Source organism: Nannospalax galili, unplaced genomic scaffold (genome assembly GCF_000622305.1).
Source record: "Nannospalax galili isolate Female #2095 unplaced genomic scaffold, S.galili_v1.0 scaffold704, whole genome shotgun sequence".
Taxonomy (NCBI): Eukaryota; Metazoa; Chordata; class Mammalia; order Rodentia; family Spalacidae; genus Nannospalax; species Nannospalax galili.
In genome coordinates this window covers 12,921-35,097 of record NW_008352394.1, presented here as the reverse complement: position 1 = coordinate 35,097, position 22,177 = coordinate 12,921, and the positions used below count along the sequence as shown (strand labels likewise).

At 43.3% G+C, this 22,177-nt stretch overlaps 1 protein-coding gene across 3 annotated transcripts in view; it reads right to left on the bottom strand.

The window, feature by feature from the left end:
• The window catches only part of Hmgxb3 (HMG-box containing 3), a 64,243-nt gene extending 47,062 nt beyond the window's left edge, over window positions 1-17,181 (bottom strand). Inside the window, exons 1-5 of one of the 3 annotated variants that reach the window (XM_008849377.3) lie at window positions 16,715-17,181; window positions 12,287-12,425; window positions 11,194-11,368; window positions 6,447-6,944; window positions 4,850-4,948 (exon numbers count right to left, since the gene is read on the bottom strand). In XM_008849377.3, coding sequence (XP_008847599.1) covers window positions 4,850-4,948; window positions 6,447-6,944; window positions 11,194-11,368; window positions 12,287-12,423 — 909 coding nt within the window. In that variant the 5' untranslated portion in view covers window positions 12,424-12,425; window positions 16,715-17,181. The remainder of the gene's footprint in view (window positions 1-4,849; window positions 4,949-6,446; window positions 6,945-11,193; window positions 11,369-12,286; window positions 12,426-16,714) is intronic. The other 2 variants (XM_008849379.3, XM_008849380.3) reach the window with 2 other exon arrangements.
• Window positions 17,182-22,177: the final 4,996 nt, after the last annotated feature.

Sequence of the window (22,177 nt, the reverse complement as noted above, 5' to 3'; positions counted from 1 at the left end):
GGTATCCACATGTCTATATTGAAGCACTGATAATACACATGAAATTAGAGTCTTTTAGAAAAGACTGTCAGATACATATTCGTTTTATATCTAAACTACATGCTGCCTACAGAAAAACCAAAACCCACCTTAAATATAGTTATAAAATGGTTAAAAGGACAGAAAAAAGTTAGCTTTGCTAATAACAACTATTAAAACCAAAACTAAACATCAACAAAGTAGACTTCAGAGCAAGGAATATTACTAAAGAAGATCATTTCTTAAAAATAAAGAGGCCAGTTTATGATAATGACATAGCCAACATAAATATTTATGTATTTAATAAGAGTCACAATGTATAACATAAATGCTAATAGAACTTTCCTTTTTCTCTACGAAGAAACAGGAAAATCTGGGGCTGGAGAGATGGCTCAGCAGTTAAGAGCAGTGACTGCTCTTGCAGAGGACCAGGGTTTGATTCCCAGCACCCACATGGTGGTTAACAACCATCTGTAGCTCCAGTTCCAGAGGATCTGATGCCTTCTTTTGACTTCCGTGGGCGCTTCAGGACACGGGTGCTCTTACACACATGCAGGCAATACACTTACATGCACAAAATAAAAATAATAAAAAAGCTGGGCATGGTGGCACACGCCTTTAATCCCAGCAGAGGCAGGCGGATCTCTGTGCGTTCAAGGCCAGCCTGGTCTACATAGTGAGTTCCAGGACAGCTAGGGCTACAGGAAGACCCTATCTCAAAAAAACCAAAAAAATAAAATAAAATAAAATAATAAAAAAATATTTTTAAAAAAAGAAATAGGAAAATCTACAGTCAAAGTCGGCTGATGTCTCTCAACAGACAGAACAGGTAGATCAAACACCAATATGACATAAAAGAGCTGAACATTATCAGTCAATTCAACCTAATTTGGTACATACAGAACATTCTACAAACAGCAGAATATACACTATCTTCAAATACACATTTATCAATATAGACCATATTTTGGGCCATAAAACAAGTCTCAAAGACTTGGGTTTTACAAACCATAAAGTTCTGGCCATAGTGAAATTAAATTATATCAGTAACAGAAAGACATATGGAAAATTCCCCATTTGGGGGGATGGGGGGGTGCTGTAGCCCCAGCTGGCCTGGTACTCCATACATAGACCAGGTTGGCCTCGATCTCACAGAGATTTGCCTGTGTCTGCCTCCTGAGGGATTAAAGGTGTCCGTCACCATGCCTGCTCTAATTCCCCAATATTTTGAAAATAGGCAACATATTTCTGCGTAGCTCATGGGTCAAAAAAGCAAACTAGAAAAGTTTTGAGCTGACTGAAGTGATAACATACTGTATCAGAATTTGTGAGACGCCACTAAAATAATTCTTAGAGGGAAATTAGAGCACTATAAGCACCTCACTAGAAATGAAAGGTCTTAAATCAATGATGCCAGCTTTCACCTTAAGAAACTAGAAAAAGGAATAATAAACAAAAACTATATCAAATACAATGTAGAGGTGCCTTCTTGCAATCAATGAAGTAGAGAAACCTCTAGCCAAGATCACCAGAAAAGACCTGATTACCAGTAACTGGGATACTACAAATTATACAGATATGGATCAAACTTCCTCAAATACAATAAACAAAGAAATGCTATGTGATCCAGCAATTCCTCTAATAACTACATATACAAAAGAGCAGAATACAGGGACTCAAACTAATACTCTCATACCCAAATCCATAGCAGTATTGTCTACAAGCATTCTCAGTCAGTTACTAGGTAAGTAAAATGAGGTATATACATACAATGGAACCCAACCACAAAAAACAAAATTTTGATACACATGACAAGATGAGGGAACCCTGAAAAGATTAAGGGAACAAGCACATGAAAGTATTAAGGGAACAAACATAGAGTATTCCTGTGATTCCACTTACATGAGATCTAGAAAGGGTAACTTATGCAAACACAGAAGATCATCAGACTTGGGTAAGAACTGGGAATTGCTATTTAATGAAATTATTACTTATGTCTGATCCCCAGCATCACAGGAGGTAGGGAAAAAACCCAACTAAATTATTCAGGATTTTTGTTTGGGACAAGGAAAAATTTCTGAAAATGAATATAGACAATGACTGTACAATAATTAATTGCCACTGAGTGGTACATTCTAAAATGGTTAAAATGGCAAATTTTATGTTACATATATACACATATATTTTTAAAGATTTTTACTTTTGGGGTTGGAAAGATGGCTCAGCAGATAACAGTGTGTCCTATTCTTGGAGAGGACCAGCATTCAGTTCTCAGCATCCACATCAGGCAGCTCACATAGCCCCAAAAGTCCAGCTCCAGGGGATGACACCCTCCTGCCTCCGCGGGCACCTGTACTCATGTGCAGAGACCCCATACAAATACACATGCATACACATAATTAAAAACAAAATAAATCTTTAAATATTTTATTTTTATTATTTCAAATTATGTGTCTGTTGTCTGTGTGTGGGTGTGTGCATCTGAGTATAGGTGCCCAGAGAGGTCAGATTTCCCCTGGAGCTAGAGTTACAGGTGGTTGTGTTTCAGGTGGTTCTAGTAAACAAACGTGAGTCTTCTGCAAGTGCAGCAAGTGAGATTTTTTTGTTTGTTTGTTGAGACAGGGTCTCCTAATAACCTAAGCTGGCCTGCAACTCACTATGTAGACCAGGCTGGCCTAGATCTCACAGAGATCCACCTGCCTCTTTTTCCAGAGTGCTGGGATTAATTAAAGGTGTGAACCACCATACCTGGCACCACAAATTTAAAGGGGCAGTAAGGCAATGTTAAGAACATCTCCAGGTCAATAAAACTGACAAGTAAAGCTGGACATGGTGGCTCACACCTGTAATCCCAGTACTGCTAAGGCAGGATAAGAGTTCAAGGCCAGTCTGGGTCACATAAATTCCAGAATAGACTGGGCTACAGAGTGAAACTTTGTCTGAATGATTTATTAATAAATGAATAAAATCAACAACTTAAATGAGAAATTTCCAAAAAGACAAAATACCAAAAATTTACCCCAAAAATAAGTAATCGAGAGCTGGACATGGTGGCCCATACCTATAATCCCAGTACTTGGAAGAGGATTGCTATGTGAATTCAAGTCCAGCCTGAACTAAAAATGAGACCCTGTTTCAAAACACTCCATAACAACAAACAAAAAAACAAACACACAGACAAGTAATCAAGTCCTGTATGTATATTCAAAATTAAGACTTGTAATTAAAAACAGTTTATAAAGAAGGCTCCAGGTCTAGATGACTTCATTGGCAATTCTATCAAACAAGGAAGAAATAATGTGAATATAACATCAACTCTTCCAGAAAATATTACACTGCTGAACTCACTCTATGAGGCAAATATCACCTTAATAAGAAAAATAGACAAGTCACACAAGAAAACTAAGAGACAAACATTCCTCATGAACTTAAGACACAAAAATTCTGAACAAAGTTTTAGCACATCAAAGAATATGTAAGATCACTGATTAAGTGGGTTCATCCCAGGAATGGCCAGGTTTGCTTTACCATCTGATAAACAATGAAAGCTACCACATTAACCAACTAGAAAAGAAAATCCCTAACACCATTTCAATAAACACAGAAAAGCATTGGGGGAAAAAAAAAAGCAACATATGTTCCTGATAAAAACTCTCAACAAATCAAAAATAGAAGGAAATTTCCTAAACTTGATAAAGGGTAACTATAAAAACACCTACAGCTAACATCATATTTAATGGTAAAAGACTGATTCCTTTCCCTCAAAAGTGCAGAACAAGCCAAAGAGGGCTGTCCTTAGTCCTTCTATTCAGCATTGTACTAGAGGACCTAGATAACGCAATAAGGAAAATAAGAAATAAGGGGCTAGAAATGTAGCTTCAGTGGCAGAGCACTTGCCTATTTTGTGTTGTTGGGCCTTGGGTTTGATCCTCAGCATCGCAAAGAAAACAAAAATAAACCTAAACTGAAACTGAAACTTCATTCACAGGCAACATGACTGATATGTAGAAAATCCTATTGAATCTAAAGCAAAATACTAGAACTAGTGAGTTTAGTAAAGTTGTAAAGTACAAGTTTTGTATTAAAATAATCAACTGTCAGAGGCTAGTAAGTTGGCTCAACAGTGTTAAGAGCACTGGTTGCTTTTGTGTAGGACCCAGGTTCGGTTCCCAGCACCCACATGGCAGCTAACGATCAGTAACTCTAGTTCCAGGGAGGCCCTCTTCCCTCTGTGGGCACTGCATGCATGTGGTGTACTTCCGCACATGTAGACAAAATAATCATTGCACATAAAATAAAATTCAGAATTTTTTAAAATTGTATTATGGCATGCTAGCAGGAAACAAGCAGACACACATTCAAAATACCATTTATAATAGAATTTAAAACCATGAAGTATTTAGAAATAACTCTCAGCCAGAAGCTGCAGTGTGTGACGGAAAAATCAGCAACTGAGTCAAGAAAACAGAACCCTGGTTGTATTTAGTCTAGATGCCCTGTCCGTCTTTTGTTTTTCCAGGCTTTTTTTCTCATCTACACAATAATAGTATCTAACTAGTTCAGTGGTTCCTTAGTTTTTTGAAATCATACATGCTGAGAACTTGATAAAGCCATGGAACCTAACCCAGGATATCTTACAAGTCAGTACATATTCGTGAAGTTCAGAGATACTGTGGAATTGAATCTATAGAACTCCCATTTATAAACACCTGGACCAATCCTTGAGACCACTGATAGTTCCTTTGCTTAAGACTCTAAGACTTTCAGAAAACCACTTTTAGAAGAGAGTGCTTATGAAGCCCTAACTACCATCAACTCTCTTTGTACTGACCAGTTTGATGGAGGAGGGGTTTTCCACAACTGAGTAAGCAGGCAGAGGCAGCATGATGAACTGAGTGGCTGGTGTAGAAGAGCTATTCTCACTGGAGTCCTGTGGACAGTGGACAGATAACTTTCATTAAAATAGCATGCATAGCACTGAGGTCCACCCCCAACACTGGAGGACTGGATCCAGTACAAAACATATGGACAATGTGCTTATCCAACATGCTTAGCAAAATAAAAAGATAAATCTGTGGTTATCTAAAAAGAAAAAAAATAAAGATAAATTAGGAACAATGAAGGACAAAGCTACTACCACAGAAAAATGTGCTATCTTTATTTACACGTGAGAAACCTAAAGTTCTAAGAGCCCAGGGACTCCAAGATCACATAAATACCCAATAAGAGAATCCCATTCTTCTGATCCTATCAAACATTATTAAGGCACCTTATTAAGCTGCCTCAACCAAGCCAGTGACATGCTTCACTATCATAAACAGCACTGAGGCCACAATATATAGGATGATTGCTGGGCGTGGTGACACACACCTTCAGTCCTAGCACTCAGGAGGCAGAGGTAGGCAGATCTCTGTGAGTTTAAGGACAGCCTGGTCTACGTAGTAAGTTCCAGACCAGCTGGGGCTACAGGGAAATCCTGTCTCAAAAAGACCAAAAAAAAAAAAAAAAAAAAAAAAGAGCGAGAGAAGATCCAGGATGTGTTTCTTTGGGATACCTGCTTTCTTTTATCCAGGTCACAGAGTATGTGACAGCACACTGGCCTTCTTATCCTGAGTAGGAGGACTCCATTTCTCTAGGATGTTATCCTATCCAGGGTAAAACAAGAAAAACTACAGACTATGGGATTGCTGCAGTTCACCTTTGGTTTTGCCTCAACTGAGAAGACTAGGGCCACTGGAGATTATTTCCCTTTACCTTTTTTAACTTAAAATTTTTATACATTTTATTTACTTGTGTGTAGGGGTATGAGGGTGTGGATACCCAGGCCACAGTATGTAGAGATCACAGGACAATTTGTGGACGTTGTTGGCTGTCTCCTATCACATAGGTCCTAGGCATTGAACTTAGATCATCAGGCTTGACTGCAATCACTTTTACCTGCTGAGTCACCTTGCTGGCCCCAGATTTGTCTTTTCTTTCTTAGCTACTAGGCCTTGAAGAACTTTTCTTCCTATTCCCATCTATAGCCAAGAATTCCTTTCAATAATTTTCATATACAGTTCAAAGTGCCATTATGTTTCTTGAAAAAGACTTCAGGAACACAAAATCCTAACTAGCACAATATACCATGAAGTTCCTGGCTTTGACTCACAGATAACTTAAGTACCATTTCCAATTCTCTTGCTAATGTACCTCATTTACTACCTTATGTGAGGAAAGACACATAATCTCTCTGAGCTACATCAAAAGAGCTAGTAAGATGCCTAAGAAAGTGAAGAGAATTCTAGGGCAAGTCCAGGGTCTAAAACACTCAACAGAACTACACTCATACCCTTAATGACCACTGCTCCAAAAGCACAAAGCATGGTGCTGGCTGCATTTTTAGAACAGACCACCAAAGCAAAAAACATTAGTACAAAGCTACTTACCCTCATGACTGTTACCACTGACACGCTCTCCCCAACCTGAGAGTGGGGTACAGCCAGGCTTCCAGTAGGGAGGTCTGGTGAGCCATTTACTAAGGTCTCTTCAATTACCAGGCTTGTCTGGTAAGGTTGGTGGCTCTCCCCTACCTCCAAGGATGCTTCCTCCAGGAGCACATCTTGGCTAAGGATCTCTGAGGTGGCAATCTCCTGTACGGCACCCGGCTGAGAAAGGGCTCCTACCTCCTCAGCCAGCGCCTCCACAGCCAGGCACTGCTCTGCCATGCCTGCATGGCTGGCTACCGTATCTGGGACAGTGTTCGATACAAGAGTAGGTCCTTTGGGGGACATCTGGTTCTGAGTCACACATAGCTCTAGCTGAGAGCAGTTCCGGTCCTCCTGCAGGGTGTTCTTGGGAATGATGATGTAATCTGAGCGGGGGAGGATCTTTCGGAAACCTGGGATGTCCGGAACCACAGCAGTCAGTGCAGAAAGTTTAGAGTTCTGAGGATGAGAAAGCCAGGAAGAGGGCGACGAGGAGAGATAAATGGACGAAGACCATAAGTAGTCATATTTATCAGGTTTTTATCCCCTACCAAAGGAACCAGAAAGACACTGCTAACTTGACCTAACTTAGATAGGCTCTGCCTCTTGTCAATGTCATCTTCATTTGAATCAATCACTATTTGCTCAATCTCATGAGACACCATAACATGAATTAAACTCTGTTGTTTTGTCTTTCTGAAGGGCTGGGGATTGAATTCTGGATAGGGCATTCATCTAAAAACTGCGAGTTAGAACTTCAGGTCTGAATAGTCTTAAGCAAATTCTTTTCCCTCTTGAAGACTCAGTGAGCACATGTATAAAACAAGGAATCTGGCAACTTATGAGTTCCTTTTAAAGCTTTGATGCTTTAGGATTCCAAAGTTGCAAACAATTTAAATTATCAGAGAGAATTTTAATAAAAACTCAAAAAAAATAAATAAATAAAAGAAAGGATAAAATGCAACTCTACAGATCCAGTTAGAATTGAAGGAGGGCCCTCAGGAGTCTGACCTCACTAATTTCTCCCAGACTTACAAAGAAAATTAGCAGGTCAAAAAGCTAAGAAGAAAATATATGTGGCAAAGAACTATCTGATAAGGTCTTGTATATATTAATCAGTAAAAAGACCTAGTATCTTAAAAGTTTAAAAATGCTTTGAAACCCATGATTTAATTTTATCTTAAAAATAAAGACTCTTAGGACTGAAAAGACGGCTCAGAGGTTAAGAGCACTTAACCAGAGAATCAAGTTTGGCTCCCAGAACCGTATGGTAACTAACAACCTTCTGTAATTCCAGTTCCAGTGGGTCCAACACCCTCTTCTGGCCTCTGCAGGCACTGCATGCAAGTAGTACATTTACATACATGCAGGCAAAACACTCATACACATAAAAATTAAAGGTTTAAAAAAAAACACTATAAACATTATCATTTAATACATGAAAGAAGAAATCAAAGCCAAAACTCATCAGGCAAAACTTCTGAAACCCAAAATTAATAAGAAGTAAAAACGTGGACTCCAGACCCGATCTTCAAAAGATCAAAAAGACCAGGTACTAGAAACAGCCCTGCATAACAATTTGGTACCAAAAAAGGGGAATTTAGAATTTTTTTTCAGCTTAAACTAAAAGTCATCCAGGAGGAGAACAGAAGTTCAAAGTGAATGATTAAGTAAGAACTAAAATTAAATGTACCAACATAATTTCAAAAGCCTTTTTAAAGGAACACTAAAAATCAACTACAAAAGAATCTTTAGAGAAAGCAAAGGCAAGAGAGGTCAATGACACTACTTAAGGCTCAAAGGCAGAAGCACTCAGAGGTTAAGAGTTAAAAGCATTCAGATGAAATATAAAAGTAGGCAGAGCTGAGTCCTTTATGGAACCTATATGGGAGAGGAAATAGGAAAATGGCATTTCCAAATCACCCTCTGATGAAAACACATTAGGGGAACCAGATTAAATGGTGGCAAATACATAGGATGATCTGGACTTAAACAGAAACTAGGACTGGATGGCATGAATTTCACAGACTTGAAGGCAAAGGAACCATAGGCCCTGCATTTGGCAGGAGACCTGAAGAGCCTCCAAGAAGACAATTTGCCACAGGGCTCTAACATTCTCTCAAGATCCATCCATAGGGTCTCATCCACACATCAGGCATCTGGAAGAAGATAAACTCAGTATATGAAGCAGTCTGAGAACATTCCAGATGCTCAAATGCCACCTTTCCTTATTATATGGCTATTGGATTTTTGATTTACTGAACAAGAATATTCATGGACCAGATGAGAATGGGCCAAGAACTCAGCCCATGTAAAATAGATTTACATTATTTATTTTAAACATTATGACTCGCTATAAGTTCCAGTTTGGAGATAAACCAAGATTCTAAATTTAAATGATTCTTCCAAGGTCATGTAGCTAGTTAGTATCAGAGTGATCTTGGTAGTGGTGAAAATGGGTAAATATGAGCATCTGAATAAGGAAAAAAGTCATTGGAAGTGATTTTAAACATTTTAAAGTCTTAATAAAGATCTATCTGGTTTTAAAAATCAAATCATTCCAGAACTAGGTAAGATTAGAAGAAGTGAGTGCTGGGGGTTCTTGAACCCAAAGCAGGTATGCTAAGAACATGCTCTGCCACTGAGGCATACTTCCAACCTCTAAGACTGCTTATTTTAGAATATGGATGCCAAAGGGAAAAGGTAAGAAAACTTAGATTCTACCTTCTCCCTCCCATTGCAGGGGTTATTTCTCAGACTCACTGCTATAAATAAATCATCTAGGGGCAGGAATATTAAATAGTATCTTCTAGACTGTAGGTGACACAAAGCACTGAAGGAAGAGGAATGTCAAGCAGTATGGATAAAATAATTTAACTCGTACTGGCAGACAGACTCCATTAAATAAAAATACAGCCTGTTCAGCCACAGCATAGTTGTGAACTGAGAACTGGCTCAGTTCACAACTCACAGAGATCTGCCTGTCTCTTCCTAAGGATTCTTTGCTCTCTGTATTACCAAAAAAGGTGTTAGAAACTGTCTAAATTTGAAAAAAAAGTTCAGGTTTAAAGTTTAGCTTCCAGTAGCAACAGATTTTTTCTGCAAGAATTTCAGGTTAAGAAAACCCAGGTAGAAGTACAGGTCACTGGCAGGGTGCTTGCTTAGTGAGGTCCTGGGTTCTAGCACCAGCACAATAAAAACAAAAAACTAGCAGTTTAAATGGCCATCAGTGTATGCTGTCACTGTGAACTGGAGACAACAAACGGTTGGTTGACAGACATAAACCTAAATCCATCCTTGCCAGTTTTTAAAAAAAAATTTTTTTTTGGGGGGGGGTCTTTTTGAGACAGGGTCTCCCTATAGCCCCAGCTGGCCTGGAACTCACTATATAGACCAGGCTGGCCTTGAACTCACAGAGATCTGCCTGCCTCTGCCTCCTGGGTGCTGGGACTAAAGACATGCACCACCATGCTGAGCTTTTTTTATTTAAAAAAATCTTTTATGTGTATGAGTGTCTTGCCTGAATGTATCTAAGTGCACCCTTGAGCACTTACATACATTGCCCATGGAGGCCAGAAGAGGGCATTGGATCCCCTGGAACTGGAGTTAAGGACCATATGGGTGCTGGGAATTGAACCTGGGGCCTCTGCAAGAGCAGCCAGTGCTCTATAATCGCTGAGTCATCATATCTCCAGCCCAGATCCTCGCCAGTGCTTTAATTCAAACACTCAAAGCCTCAGTCACCACTACTTACCTGTTTTTTAAAACCTTTTTTAAAAAAATTTTATTATTTTTATTTTATACATATGTGTGTATTGCCTGCATGTAGGTAAGTGCACCCGTGTCATGCAATGCCCATGGAGGTCAGAAGAGGCCACTGGATCCCCTGAGATGGGAGTTATGGACAGTTGTTAGCTGCCATGTGGGTGCTGGGATTTGAACCGGGGTCTTCTGCTAGAACAACCAGTGCTCTTAACCACTGAGCCATCTCTCCAGCCCCCACCTCTGGTTTTAACCTTGATTTCTGTTCTGGCACTGTTCATAACTACCAGCAGTAACAAAAAAATCATGGTATTACACAAAGTAGCATTATCTTACCTCTTCCCACACAAGCCTAATTCCTAATTGCTAAATATGATACAAATTAAAAAAAAAAATAGACTACATTCATTGGTATAGAAAAAAATGCCTCTATACTAAAGAAAATGTTACTGTGAGGATAAGGGTTACGGTATAATTCAGAAAAAGAAACTAAGGCTCACTACAGAGAAATTCCCAAAGTGTCAGCTCTGTGCACTGTTGCAACCACAGAGGACAAGAGTGTCCAGGGCATGATGCAAATGGGAGCAGACATGATACAAGACTCAAGAAAGATAAAATGGGGGCTGGAGAGAGCTCAGCAGTTGAGAGCACCTGCTGCTTTTACAAATGACTCAAGTTAGGTTCCCAGCACCCACATAATGGCTAACAGCTACCCAAACTCCAGTTCCAGGGGACCTGACACCCTCTTCTGGTCTCTGCAGGTATTGCATGCTCAGGTGCACTTACATACATGCAGATAAAACACTGTACGGATAAAATAAACAAATAAAATTTAAAAAAAATGATTTTTAAAAAGTTTCCCCACAAACTTAAAAGGAGACATGAGAAAAAGGGGACTGATCTCCCTAGGGTCTTCCCCATTAAACCAATGAAAAAAATTACTTACAGGATCCAAACCTTCTTTCTCTAATTTAGCTTTCTCCAGGTAGTAACTCTTCTCCGCCACACTGAGAAGCCTCCAACTCTCACTGATCTTCTTGTTAATCTCAGACTGTGGGAGGTGGGGGAGCTCCTGCTGCACTTTCAAGTAGATGTCATAGTAGTACAGGAGGTATGCAGACCTGAAGAAGCAAAAACTGCTGTTTCTGCCAGCACATGCTGCAATGTTACAGGCCGGACAGTCAAGAGTTGATAAAAACAAAGCAAAAGAAAATAGATCCCAGCTTCTCAATTCAAAACATGTCTCTAAACAGGAAACGAAGCCAAGCAAAGACCATTTGTAACACCCTGGAGATGAGATGTCCTGGAAGTGAGCACAATGAATGGTAAAGACAGCATGGCTGTTTCCACTCAGAAACTTAGAAGCGCAAAGAATGAGAGGGAGGGGGAAAGAATAAGAATTTTGGAAACAGTAGTTCTTCTGGTATTTCATCAAGGCTGAAAGAAGCAAGCAGATTTATCAAAGTGGTCTAATGCTGGTAACCTCAGCAACAAGTCTTCAGCATTCAAAGTTAAGGGGAGAAATTAAAGCATACTCTGAATAGTCTCTGTAGAAATCACAGTATTATAATTCTGTAGTGTTATTAATGCCTGCTTTGTTTTGGCTTTTATTTGTGTTTTTTTTGGAGACAGGGTCTCCCTGTAGCCACAGCTGGCTTGGAACTCCCTATGTAAACTGGGGTGGCCTGGAGCTCACAGAGATCCACCTGCCTGTGGCTCCTGAGTACTGGGATTAAAGATATGTACCCCCACGCACCATCTATTAATGCCTGTTTTAAATATTTTTAAATGGCATAACAAAAATAATGTAGCTCTTTTGCACACAGATTCTAGCATCTGGATGATGCAAATCCCTTTAACAGCATGGAAATATGAGCAAATTCTGGCAAGAATGCCAAATCCCTGCCCCCTCTCCCTGCCCCCACCTCAATGACCATTCAGACTCTGACTCTCAATGAATCTTAAAAGTCTTCCTCAACACAGCTCTCTATGCAAATCAGCTTATAAATATTAACAGCAAACAAAATATACACACTGACCTGGGTTTCTTGGCCTTTTCTCCATGTATTTTGTACTTTTTCTTCTTCTTAGGTGGCCCAGAGGAAGTATAACAGTAAGCTTCCTCAATTTCCTCCATCAGGACAGTTACCTCAGTACCATCATAAGATGCATCCATGGCTGGGGAAGAAGTAAGTCAACAGGAAGTTTTATGTATTCAATGTAAAAGGAGCAGCAGCCTCCAGATCAAACAATCTTAATTCTGTCAGTGCCTAAATGCTTAGTCATTTCCCAAACTCAACAGATCCTACGTGAGTACTTGATTCTTATAGATTCCAGGCTCCATTTCAGTCTTCCTGAATCACCACATCTAGAAGGTATGGGAATCTAGTCACTTAAATGCCTCAGGTGAGTCCTTTGTTCAGGCAAATTTGGATCTGGGCTTAGACAGCTTTTTCATTTACATTCCTTCATAGAATACAGTAATCCTTCAACTCAAGAATTTATTAGTTCCACATTACTAGAAGTTCATTTGGGAACTTTTTCTTTTCTTTTTTCTTAAAAGACTGCCTGGGGGCTGGAGAGATGGCTCAGCGGTTAAGAACACTGGTTGTTCTTGAAGAAGACCCAGGTTCAGATCCCAGCACCCATATGGCAGCTAACAACCATCCATAACTCCAATTCCACGGGATCCAACAGCCTCTTCTGTCCTCCGCAGGCACTGCACGACATGGGTGCACTTACTTACATGCAGGCAATACACGCATACGCATTATTTATATATATGACTGGCCAGGAGCAAGATGTTCTGGCCCTACTCTTATCATTTTATCACTTTAAACAACAGTTTCAATGATTCATTCAAATATACAATCAGGAATACATATGCACAGAATTTCTTTACTCTGCTGGCTTATGTGATTTGGGAGCAGGTGTTCTAACTACTTTAGGTTCTGTTACTCCTTTCCTGTATGTTAAAAGGAGGTAGGAGCTGTATAAATGACTCAGCAGTTAAGATCACTTGTTGCTCTTGCAGAGGACAGTCGCTCACAACTGTCTGTAGTTCTAGTTCCAGGGGATCCAACAACCTCTTCTGGCTTAGAAGGCACCAGGCATGCACACGATACATACACATTCATACAGGCAAAACACTAATACACACTTTTTTAAAAGGTAAAAAAAGAAGTCTGTATGGGGGACAGGATAATGTTACTGTGTGTGCACATGTGTGTGGGTGCAGTGTATGCAATGTGGTAGCAGAGGTCAACCTCAGTATTGTGCTCAGGTGTTGTTCACCTTACTTTCTGAAACAAGGCCTCTCTCATTGGCCTGAAGCTAGGCTGAATAGGCTAGGCTGGCTAGCTAGTGAGACTCAGGAACTGTCCAGCACTTGGATTACAAGTGTGCCAGTAGATCCCACTTAAAAATATTTTATTTTATGTGTATTAGTGTTTTGCCTGCATGTATGCAAGTGCACTCATGCTGTGCAATTCGCATGTAGGTCGTAAGAGGGCACTGGATCCCTGGAAATGGAGTTAGAGATGGTTGTTAGCCTCCATGTGTGTCAGTGCTCTTAACCACTAAGGCATCACTTCAGTTCCCTATATTTAAAAAAATGTAAGCTTTGGAGATACAACTCAGGTCCTCATGCTTGTCTGTGGTAAGCACTTTACCAACTAAGCTATCTCCCCAGCCCATTTCCACAGTTTCACCGTGGGGAGACTCAAAGAATATTATATACACAACTATCTGAGAACAGTCAAGTGCTATACAAATGAAAGAGTTCATTGCTAAAGATTATCTGTAGCTGAGATGCTTAACAACCTGCCCAAAGCTATGAGACCCAGATATGGAATTGAAAAGTAACAGTTTTTAATTTAAAAATCCAACCCTTGGTCCTTTTTTCTACAGTGCTACACTGCCACCCAACCTGATGCAATCTTCTACACCAGAACTACTCATAGAGCGAGGGGAATGCTCTTTATCAGTGCTCTCCAATATAGTAGCCACTAGCTGCATATTAGGCACATGAAATGGGGCTCACAACTGAGACTAATTTTTAGTTCCTTAGTATGTAACTCTGTGGCTGTAGTGTCAGCACAGACCTAGACAGTAACCTTGCTGGATGTGTTGGGGCATGCTTATAATCCCAGCACGTGGTAAGCACAGGCAGGAGTGTGAGGAGTTCAAGGCCAGACCAGACTGTGTGAGACTCTGCCTCATGAACCCAAAGTAAAAAAATTAAAATAAAAAAAAATAGTAACTTGACAAACCAAAGTGAACCCTCTCTGGTGCTAGCCTAAAAACCAAACAAGCAAAAACAAAAAAACAAACAAAAAAAAAAGCCAGCTTTTTTTTTTTTTTTTAATCTAGGAAAAGGCTGGCATAAAAAAACTGAATGACTAATTCAAGAAGAGCTCATTGATTTGTGGCCAAGTTCTAGACTGGAGTTTTACCATCTGACTCCTTGGAGGGAGAAAGATGCAAAAAAACCACTGGAAATGCAGTTGCTCCTGAAAATCTGTGAGAACTAGGAAAGGAAACTGTAGCAGTCAACACAAACAGGACTGGCAAGTGCAGCACAGGCTCACACACATCGCCAGACCTCACTGGACAAATGACTAGGCAGCTAACAAGCCAGGAGATCTGGCTTCTAAACTCTCACCACAGGACCCTAGACAAGTATATTTCACACTAGTCTAAATCTCAGCTACTTCTCCTAGGAGATGAAGATGAACTAAGCCATGACTAGCTTTTGAGAGGCAAAACCCCCTTTTTTTCATTCCATAAGCATGGGGAGGGGCACATGCCCGTTCATATGGTGTATGCACCATTTCAAAGCCCAAGGTTGATGTTGGCAATCCTAAATCACACTTTCCTTTTATTTTACTTATTATTTTTATTTTATGTGTATGTGTGTATTGCCTGGATGTAGGTAAGTGCACTCATGTTGTGCAATGCCCACGGAAGACAGAAGAGATTGTTGGATCCCCTGGAACTGGAGTTATGGACAGTTGTTGGCTGCCATGTGGCTGCTGGGATACGAACCTGGATCTTTTGCAAGAACAACCAGTGTTCTTAACTGCTGAGCCATCTCTCCAGTCCCTCTAAAGCACACTTTCATCTATTCTTGAGAGAAGGTTGCTCCACAATACAGCTAGTAAGCTAAACTCTGAGTATCCTGACTCCATTTTCTAGGGTTAGAATTACAGACTGACCGCAACTACCCACGTATGTTGTAGGGATCCAAACTCCCATCCTCTCCCAAGTGTTTCAATGGTGAGCCATCTCCCCAGTCCCAAAAGAACCCTCTGGACAAATGTAAAAGGTAAAAACCACCTACAAAATCTAAACACACAATATTTCACTGTTATTTTTTCTGTCTTTTTGAGACAGGATCTCCATGTAGCACCAGGTGGCCTTGAATTCACAGAGATCCACCTGCCTCTGCCTCCGAAGTACTGGGATTAAAGGCATGCGCCACCATGCCTGGCTCATTTCACTCTTAACTTTAAAGATATACTCTGGATTAATAACATATTCCTAAAGTCTTTTATAGTTCTGTGTAAGCTCTAAATGATTCCTCTTCTGCTATGCTTCCCTAAAAACCTTACAAAGAAAAACAAAAACTTGCTTTCTAACAGACAATCTGTCTCTATAAGCAGAAGGCAAACTGGTAAACGAAACCACAGTTCAAATCAGGAGCAAATGAAGACCAGGATTTTTGCCCTACATATGACTGATATCCTGGCCCTTGAAAGCCTCGTGCAGAAAGCAGCGACTCCAGGGGACCTCCTGTAAAGAACGGTACATCATGTTTTAGCACTGAGGACCAATCAAATTAACCTGTCATTACACCTTGGGGTGGAGGCAGGAAGGGGGACTATCTTGGGTTGCTGTTTCTGTGTTTTGTACCATGCCTTACACCTACGTTCAAGTTTGTCTTCGGATCCTAGGCCTTAGTGCAGCAGAAAGATGCAGAATAATATGAAAGTCATAAACAACAGCTGGGCATAGTCGTGCAAGCCTGTGGTCCCAGCACTTGGGTAATGGAAGCAGGAGAACAGGGGGTTTAAGGCTAGCCTCAGCTACATGGTGAGTCGAGACTACCCTGGGATGCAGGAGACCCTGTCTCAAAACAAAACAAAACAAAAAAGAAGTATCAGCGGGGCTAGGGCCTCTAGAGAGCACTACTACAGATCTCTATGACCTCAAGCAAGCTACTTTTTTCTCATGTGCAACACTTGAAAGGAGATCCTGGGAACCTCAGGAGACGGCGTTTAATGGCTCAGCTACCGTTTGACTCCGGGCTGGTTTCTTTCCCTCTCTGGGCTGTCCCAAAGGCACAGACTAGAAGGGGGAAGCTCACTGTGCAAGAGGTAACAGAAGCTGCAGAGCCAGCCGCAGCGCCCGGAAGGGAGGCTGCCCAGCAGGTCGACCGAGCAGAGCGCCTCGAGGGCGTGACTTACCCTGGGGATCGTGCGAGCAGCGCGGCTCACATTCCCGGAGGAACCCGGCCGCGGGGCTCCACGAGGGTGCTGGCCTGTGCACTCGCGCTCCCCGCGGTGGGCGAGAGGCGGCTCCAGTCGTGACAGCGGCAGAAAAGAAGTGGAGGCGAGAGCTAGCGCACGCATCCCGGGGGCTGGAGGAGCCCCGGCCCCGCGGCCCCGCCCGGCGGCACACGGCGCGGAGTCGCCACAGCCTTAGCTGCCCCTCGGAGTCGTGCTGCGGGGTCGTGAAGGGCGAGAGGAGGACCGCAGGTCCGCGCCGAAGCCAGTCGAGGGCCCCGGGGTTCAGGCCCCGGAGAGCCCGAAGAAGACAGCAAGGACACGAACTCCGCAGCCCCGGGGCACTAATGGCCTCGGCAGAAGTGGCGACTGCACACCACCTATCGCCAGGGAGACCCGTCCCGGCGGCCCTCGCGGCGCACCGGAAGCGGCCGGTGCCTCGTGACTGCGTGCAGCCCCCCCCCCCCCCCCCCCCCCGCCCCTCGCGCAAGCGCATCTGTTGGGTCCTCGGTTGGAACCTCCCAGAGGCTTGACAGGGGATCGGCTAAGGCAGACGGACCGCTTCCGGCCCGAGTGCCCAGAGGAGGAAGTGCGTCTGGGGGAACCTCAGTCTTCGGCTGCAGGGGCGGCCCTGTAGCGTCCGGGTGACAATGCGGGACCTCCGCCCGCAAAACTCCCAACGCCGCGTTCGTGGCAGGGCCCAGCCCTCCCCGGCTGCCCTCGTGCTTCAGGACGGGCCGCACACCTAGTGCCCACCTCACTCGGCGCCGGTGATCTCACCGCCTCACGAGTAGCAACTTTAGATAATGAGTTCCTGCAATGTGAAGACACTCAGGGAACAAGGGAGCATGTGGGATAGTCACCGATGTCGTAGATGGTGCCGCATTTAAACAAGTTCCCGCAGAGACCCCTTGCAAATGTATTTGCAGTCGGCCTGCTTTCCTCCACCTGCCGTTGTCACCATCTTCCCAAGCCACCTTCGTCTCCTCTCTGACCTCATGCAATTTTCCCTACGTCCACTCTGGTCTCTCTACAGTCTACACAGAAGTCAGATTTATCTTTTTGCACTGATAAGTCTGATCAGGTAATTCCTTGCTTACCATTCATCCACCAGTGGTCTTGTGTTTGACTTAGAATAAAATTCAAACTTTTGGGCCTGGGAGTGTAGATTGGTGGTAGAGGATTTACTTAGGTGCTAGGCCTTGGGTTCAATTCCCCAACACAGAACCCCCCCCCCCCAAACAACTCTTTTGATCAAGACTTTGGTTTGGCTCTTACTTCGTCTTCCCACGTCTTCTCTCAATATCAGTAGTTCTCAAACCAAGTTATAATACTCAGCATTACTTTTGTTGTGAGTGTCCCTGTGTTTGAACCCCAGTCCTCCTGTATTAAACATGAAAAATGCTTCACATAACATGTTCACACAGTATATACTCAATAAGTGACTTCAGCGTCCACTGGATTGTTCAATGCTCAATCTCGAAATCTGCGAAGTTATCCTTGACTCCTAAACTTCACACCCAGTCCATCAGCAAGGCCTGCAAAAACAATCCCAACTGAATACTTCTCACCATTTTTTCTGATCCAGCCCTCATATCTCATACAGACTTTAGCCCACCCCCAGTTAGGTGCTGGGGATTGAGCTGAGTGCCTCAAACATGTACTCTGCTTCTGAGCTGCTCCCATTTCTAAGATTACTGCTTTTTCTTTGACATCAGTTCATTTCTTCACATAGCATTATCCTGTTTTTCCTTGTTTAAAGTCAGGAACTTCCTGGTACATTCAAATTAACATCCAAATCTTATAGTGTCTACTAGGCTAGGCTGTTCTTATCTTCAGATTTAGTGCCACCTCTTAGGAAAATGAACTTTCTCCATAGAGTCTATCCCACAACCAAAAGACTTGTTTGGGTTTTTTGAGACATGTCTCTCTGTAGCCCCAACTGGCCTAGAACTCACTATGTAAACCAGGTTGGCCTTAATTTCATAGAGATCTTCCTGCTTCTGCCTCCTAAGTGCTGGAACTAAAGGTGATGACATGCCCGTCTAAAAGACTTCTTTAAAGTGAAAATCTCAGAGCTGGAGAGATGGTTCAGTGGTTAAGAGCACTGGCTGCTCTAGCAGAGGACCCAGGTTTGATTCCCAGCACACACATGGTGGCTAACAACTGCCCATAACTCCAGTAACTCCAGTTCTAGGGGATCTGATGCCATCTTCTGACCTCTGTGGGCACTGCACAACATAGGTACACATATACACACAGGCAATACGCCCCTATACATAAAATAAAAATAATAAAATATTTAAAAAAAAATAAAATGAAAATCTGTTATGTCATTCCACAAACTAAAACCTCACTGCTTTTTTTTTTCTTTTTTGTGGCATTTTGAGACTGGTAGAGCTCAAGCTGGCCTCCAACTTGCTGTAACCCTCCTGCCTCAGTTTCCCAAGTGCTAGGAATACAGGCATGCACCATCACGACCAGCGTCAAGATAGAATCTTAAGCAGGCTTCTGTGATTTGCTCATGCTTTCTTCTCCATAGGCTGGAGAGATGGTTCAGCAGTAGTGAGCACTCACTGTTCTAGTAAAGGACCAAGTTTCAGTTCCCAGCACCTACATGGCAACTAACCATCTCTATCTCCAGTTCTGGGGGATCCGACACCCTTTTCTGGCCTCTGCAGGCATGTGGTACACTTACATACAGTCAGGCAAAACATAACACATAAAAACAATAAATATATTTTTAAGAAAGATAATGTAGGCTGGGTGTGCCTTTAATTTCAGCGCTTAGGAGGCAGAAGCAAGCAGATCTCTGTGATATCGAGGCCAGCCTGGTCTACATAGTGAGTTCCAGGTCAGCTGGGGCTACAGTACCTGATAAATATTTTATGCATATGGGATGTGACAGGGGCTAGACGTGAATTTGAATCAAGGTGGGTAACAGGGGGGCCTGAAATCAAGCAGTGCACGTGGAGCATTGGCTCTGGGTTTGGGATATTTAGCAAAGCCTGATATCTAGCAGTGTATGTGGGGGCTATGTATTAGCAGGGCTTGATACCTAGAAGTTTCTATGTGCTGGGAAGCCCTCATCCCACTAGAAACCAACTCCCCTGCCTCCCAGTGTCCTGCTTGGTCGGGGCCTCTTCTGGGTACCTAACCAAACTGGCACATTCACAGCTGCAAACCCCAAAACAACTGTTTGGTATCTGGCCTGCTGCTCCTAGGCCCACAGTCACTGCTAGGTATGAGACCCTGCAGCACACCTCTTAACCCCCCCTGCTACAACCACACACATTCCTGGTTATCAGGCCCTGGTTGACAACCCCCGCCCCCCACACCACCACTGCCCCATATGTACTACTATGCATCAGGGTCTGCTGGACCCCTACCACCTACCATACATATTGTGCCCAGGTATCAGGCCCTCAGAGATACACACCCCTCATTGCCAGAAAAAATCACACTGATATTTCTTAGGCCATTTTGGGCACTCTCCTGCCACTCCGCCACCTAAGCTTCTAGGTGCAGGCCTTGCTGGACAACCACACCCCCTCAAGCCACTGCCTCACATACAATGTTGTCTATCAGATCCTACTCGACTCCCACCAACTCCCCCTGCTTCCCTACATATACTGCTAGGTATGAGGCTCTGCTTCACACCACTGCTACCTGTAGCCTTGTATCCCTTCCATGCTCTGAAGGACGCCCCCTACAGCCATACGTCCAGTGTTACGTATCAACCATGCTGGACACCTTGTGCCACCCCATGTACACTGCTAGGAATCTGGACTTGTTAGACACCATCCCTGACGCCATGTTCCCCACTACCACCTGAGTATCAGGTCCTTCTAGACACTCCCACCTGGTACCTCCCTGTACACAGTACTATGTATCATGCCCTACTGTCACCTTCCACACTAGCATGCATGACATACTGCTGGACATCCTGCCCTTGGCCACCACCCACATACACTAGTTCTTAAAAGACCATGCTGAATGTTCCCCAACGCCCACAGCAGCAGCACACACACCCTTCCCCCAGTACGCTGCTACCCAACGTACACTGTTATTTTTCAGACCCTACTGGACACCCCGTACTGGATTGCAGCCATGAATATGTACAATGCTAGGTGTCAGGTCCTAAAAGGCGTCTCCCACCCAATAGACACAACTAGGCAGTGGCAGGAAGGTGTCCAGCATGGATGAAAAATAACAGTGTATTTTGGGCATCAGTGGGACTGGGATGTATGTCCAGTAGGGCCTGATACGTAGCACTTTAAATGGAGCGGAGAGGGGGGAGGAGAGTCCAGCAGAACCTGGTAACTAGCAGTGTAGGTGGGGCGTCTGCAGAGGCAAGGTGCCTAGCAGGGCTAATACCTAGCAATTTTGTGAGATGTGGCAGAAGGAAGAGCTTCCAACATGGCCTGATGCCTGGCAGTTTATGTGGGGTAGGGATCATTCAGGGTCTGATACCTAGCAGTGCGTGGCCACGGTGGTTGTATGGTGCCTAGCAGGGCAGAATGCCAAGCAATGAATTTGGGAAATGGTGTAGAGAGTGGTTCCCCAACAGGACTTGATACATAGGAGTGTGAATGGGATGCTTGGGGGATGTCCACTAGAGCCTGAGAGCCAGCAGTGCTATGTGAGGTGGCAGCAGGATGGGAGAGTGTGTTGCAGGGCCTTTACCTAGTACTGTATGCAGGATGGTGCCCTGAGTGGGGTGTCTGCAGGGCGAGACCTGGAAGTTTATATGGGATGGCATTGGGGCAGGGGGTGCAAGAGATCCAAATACCTAGTAGTGTATGTTGGGTGATGGGCATGAAGGATATCTAGGCCAGCCTGATAGCTAACACAGTAGGCTGGTGGGGTGGGGGGATGTCCAGGTGGGCCTAATACCTAGGGGTGTATATGGGGCTGTTGGGGGCCTCTGTTGTGTAAAGTAGAAGTCTCTTCATATCCGGATAGCTCACGAGCTCGGAACCATGTGCTGGGACTCCTTTCATAGCAGGGTGCTTTCCTGGCATTTTTCCTGACTCTCCTTTTGAAGTGCCCGCCACAAATGCCCTAACATAAACATGGCCTCTGGCTCTAGGAATACCATGCTTTCCTGTGTGATTTTTCAGGCAGTCAGCAGTCTGGCAGCATGGCAGAAACCCACTTCCATATGCAAATAGAATGTCTCACAAAGTATCTATCAGCCAAAGCTTTTACCACTACCCCCATGGTATAAATATCCCAGTCTTCTCTCAATAATAGAGCTGCTGGATCACTAAGAGCTAAACACTTAAAAAAAGCTGTAACACGGACTAAGCAGAGTTCCGCATCTTACTGGTGATCCAACTCTCCGGAGGCAGAATTCTTCCGTTACCGGCTCACGGATCCCAGCTTCAGCCGCCTCGTACTTTCCCGCTTGTTCTAGCGGTT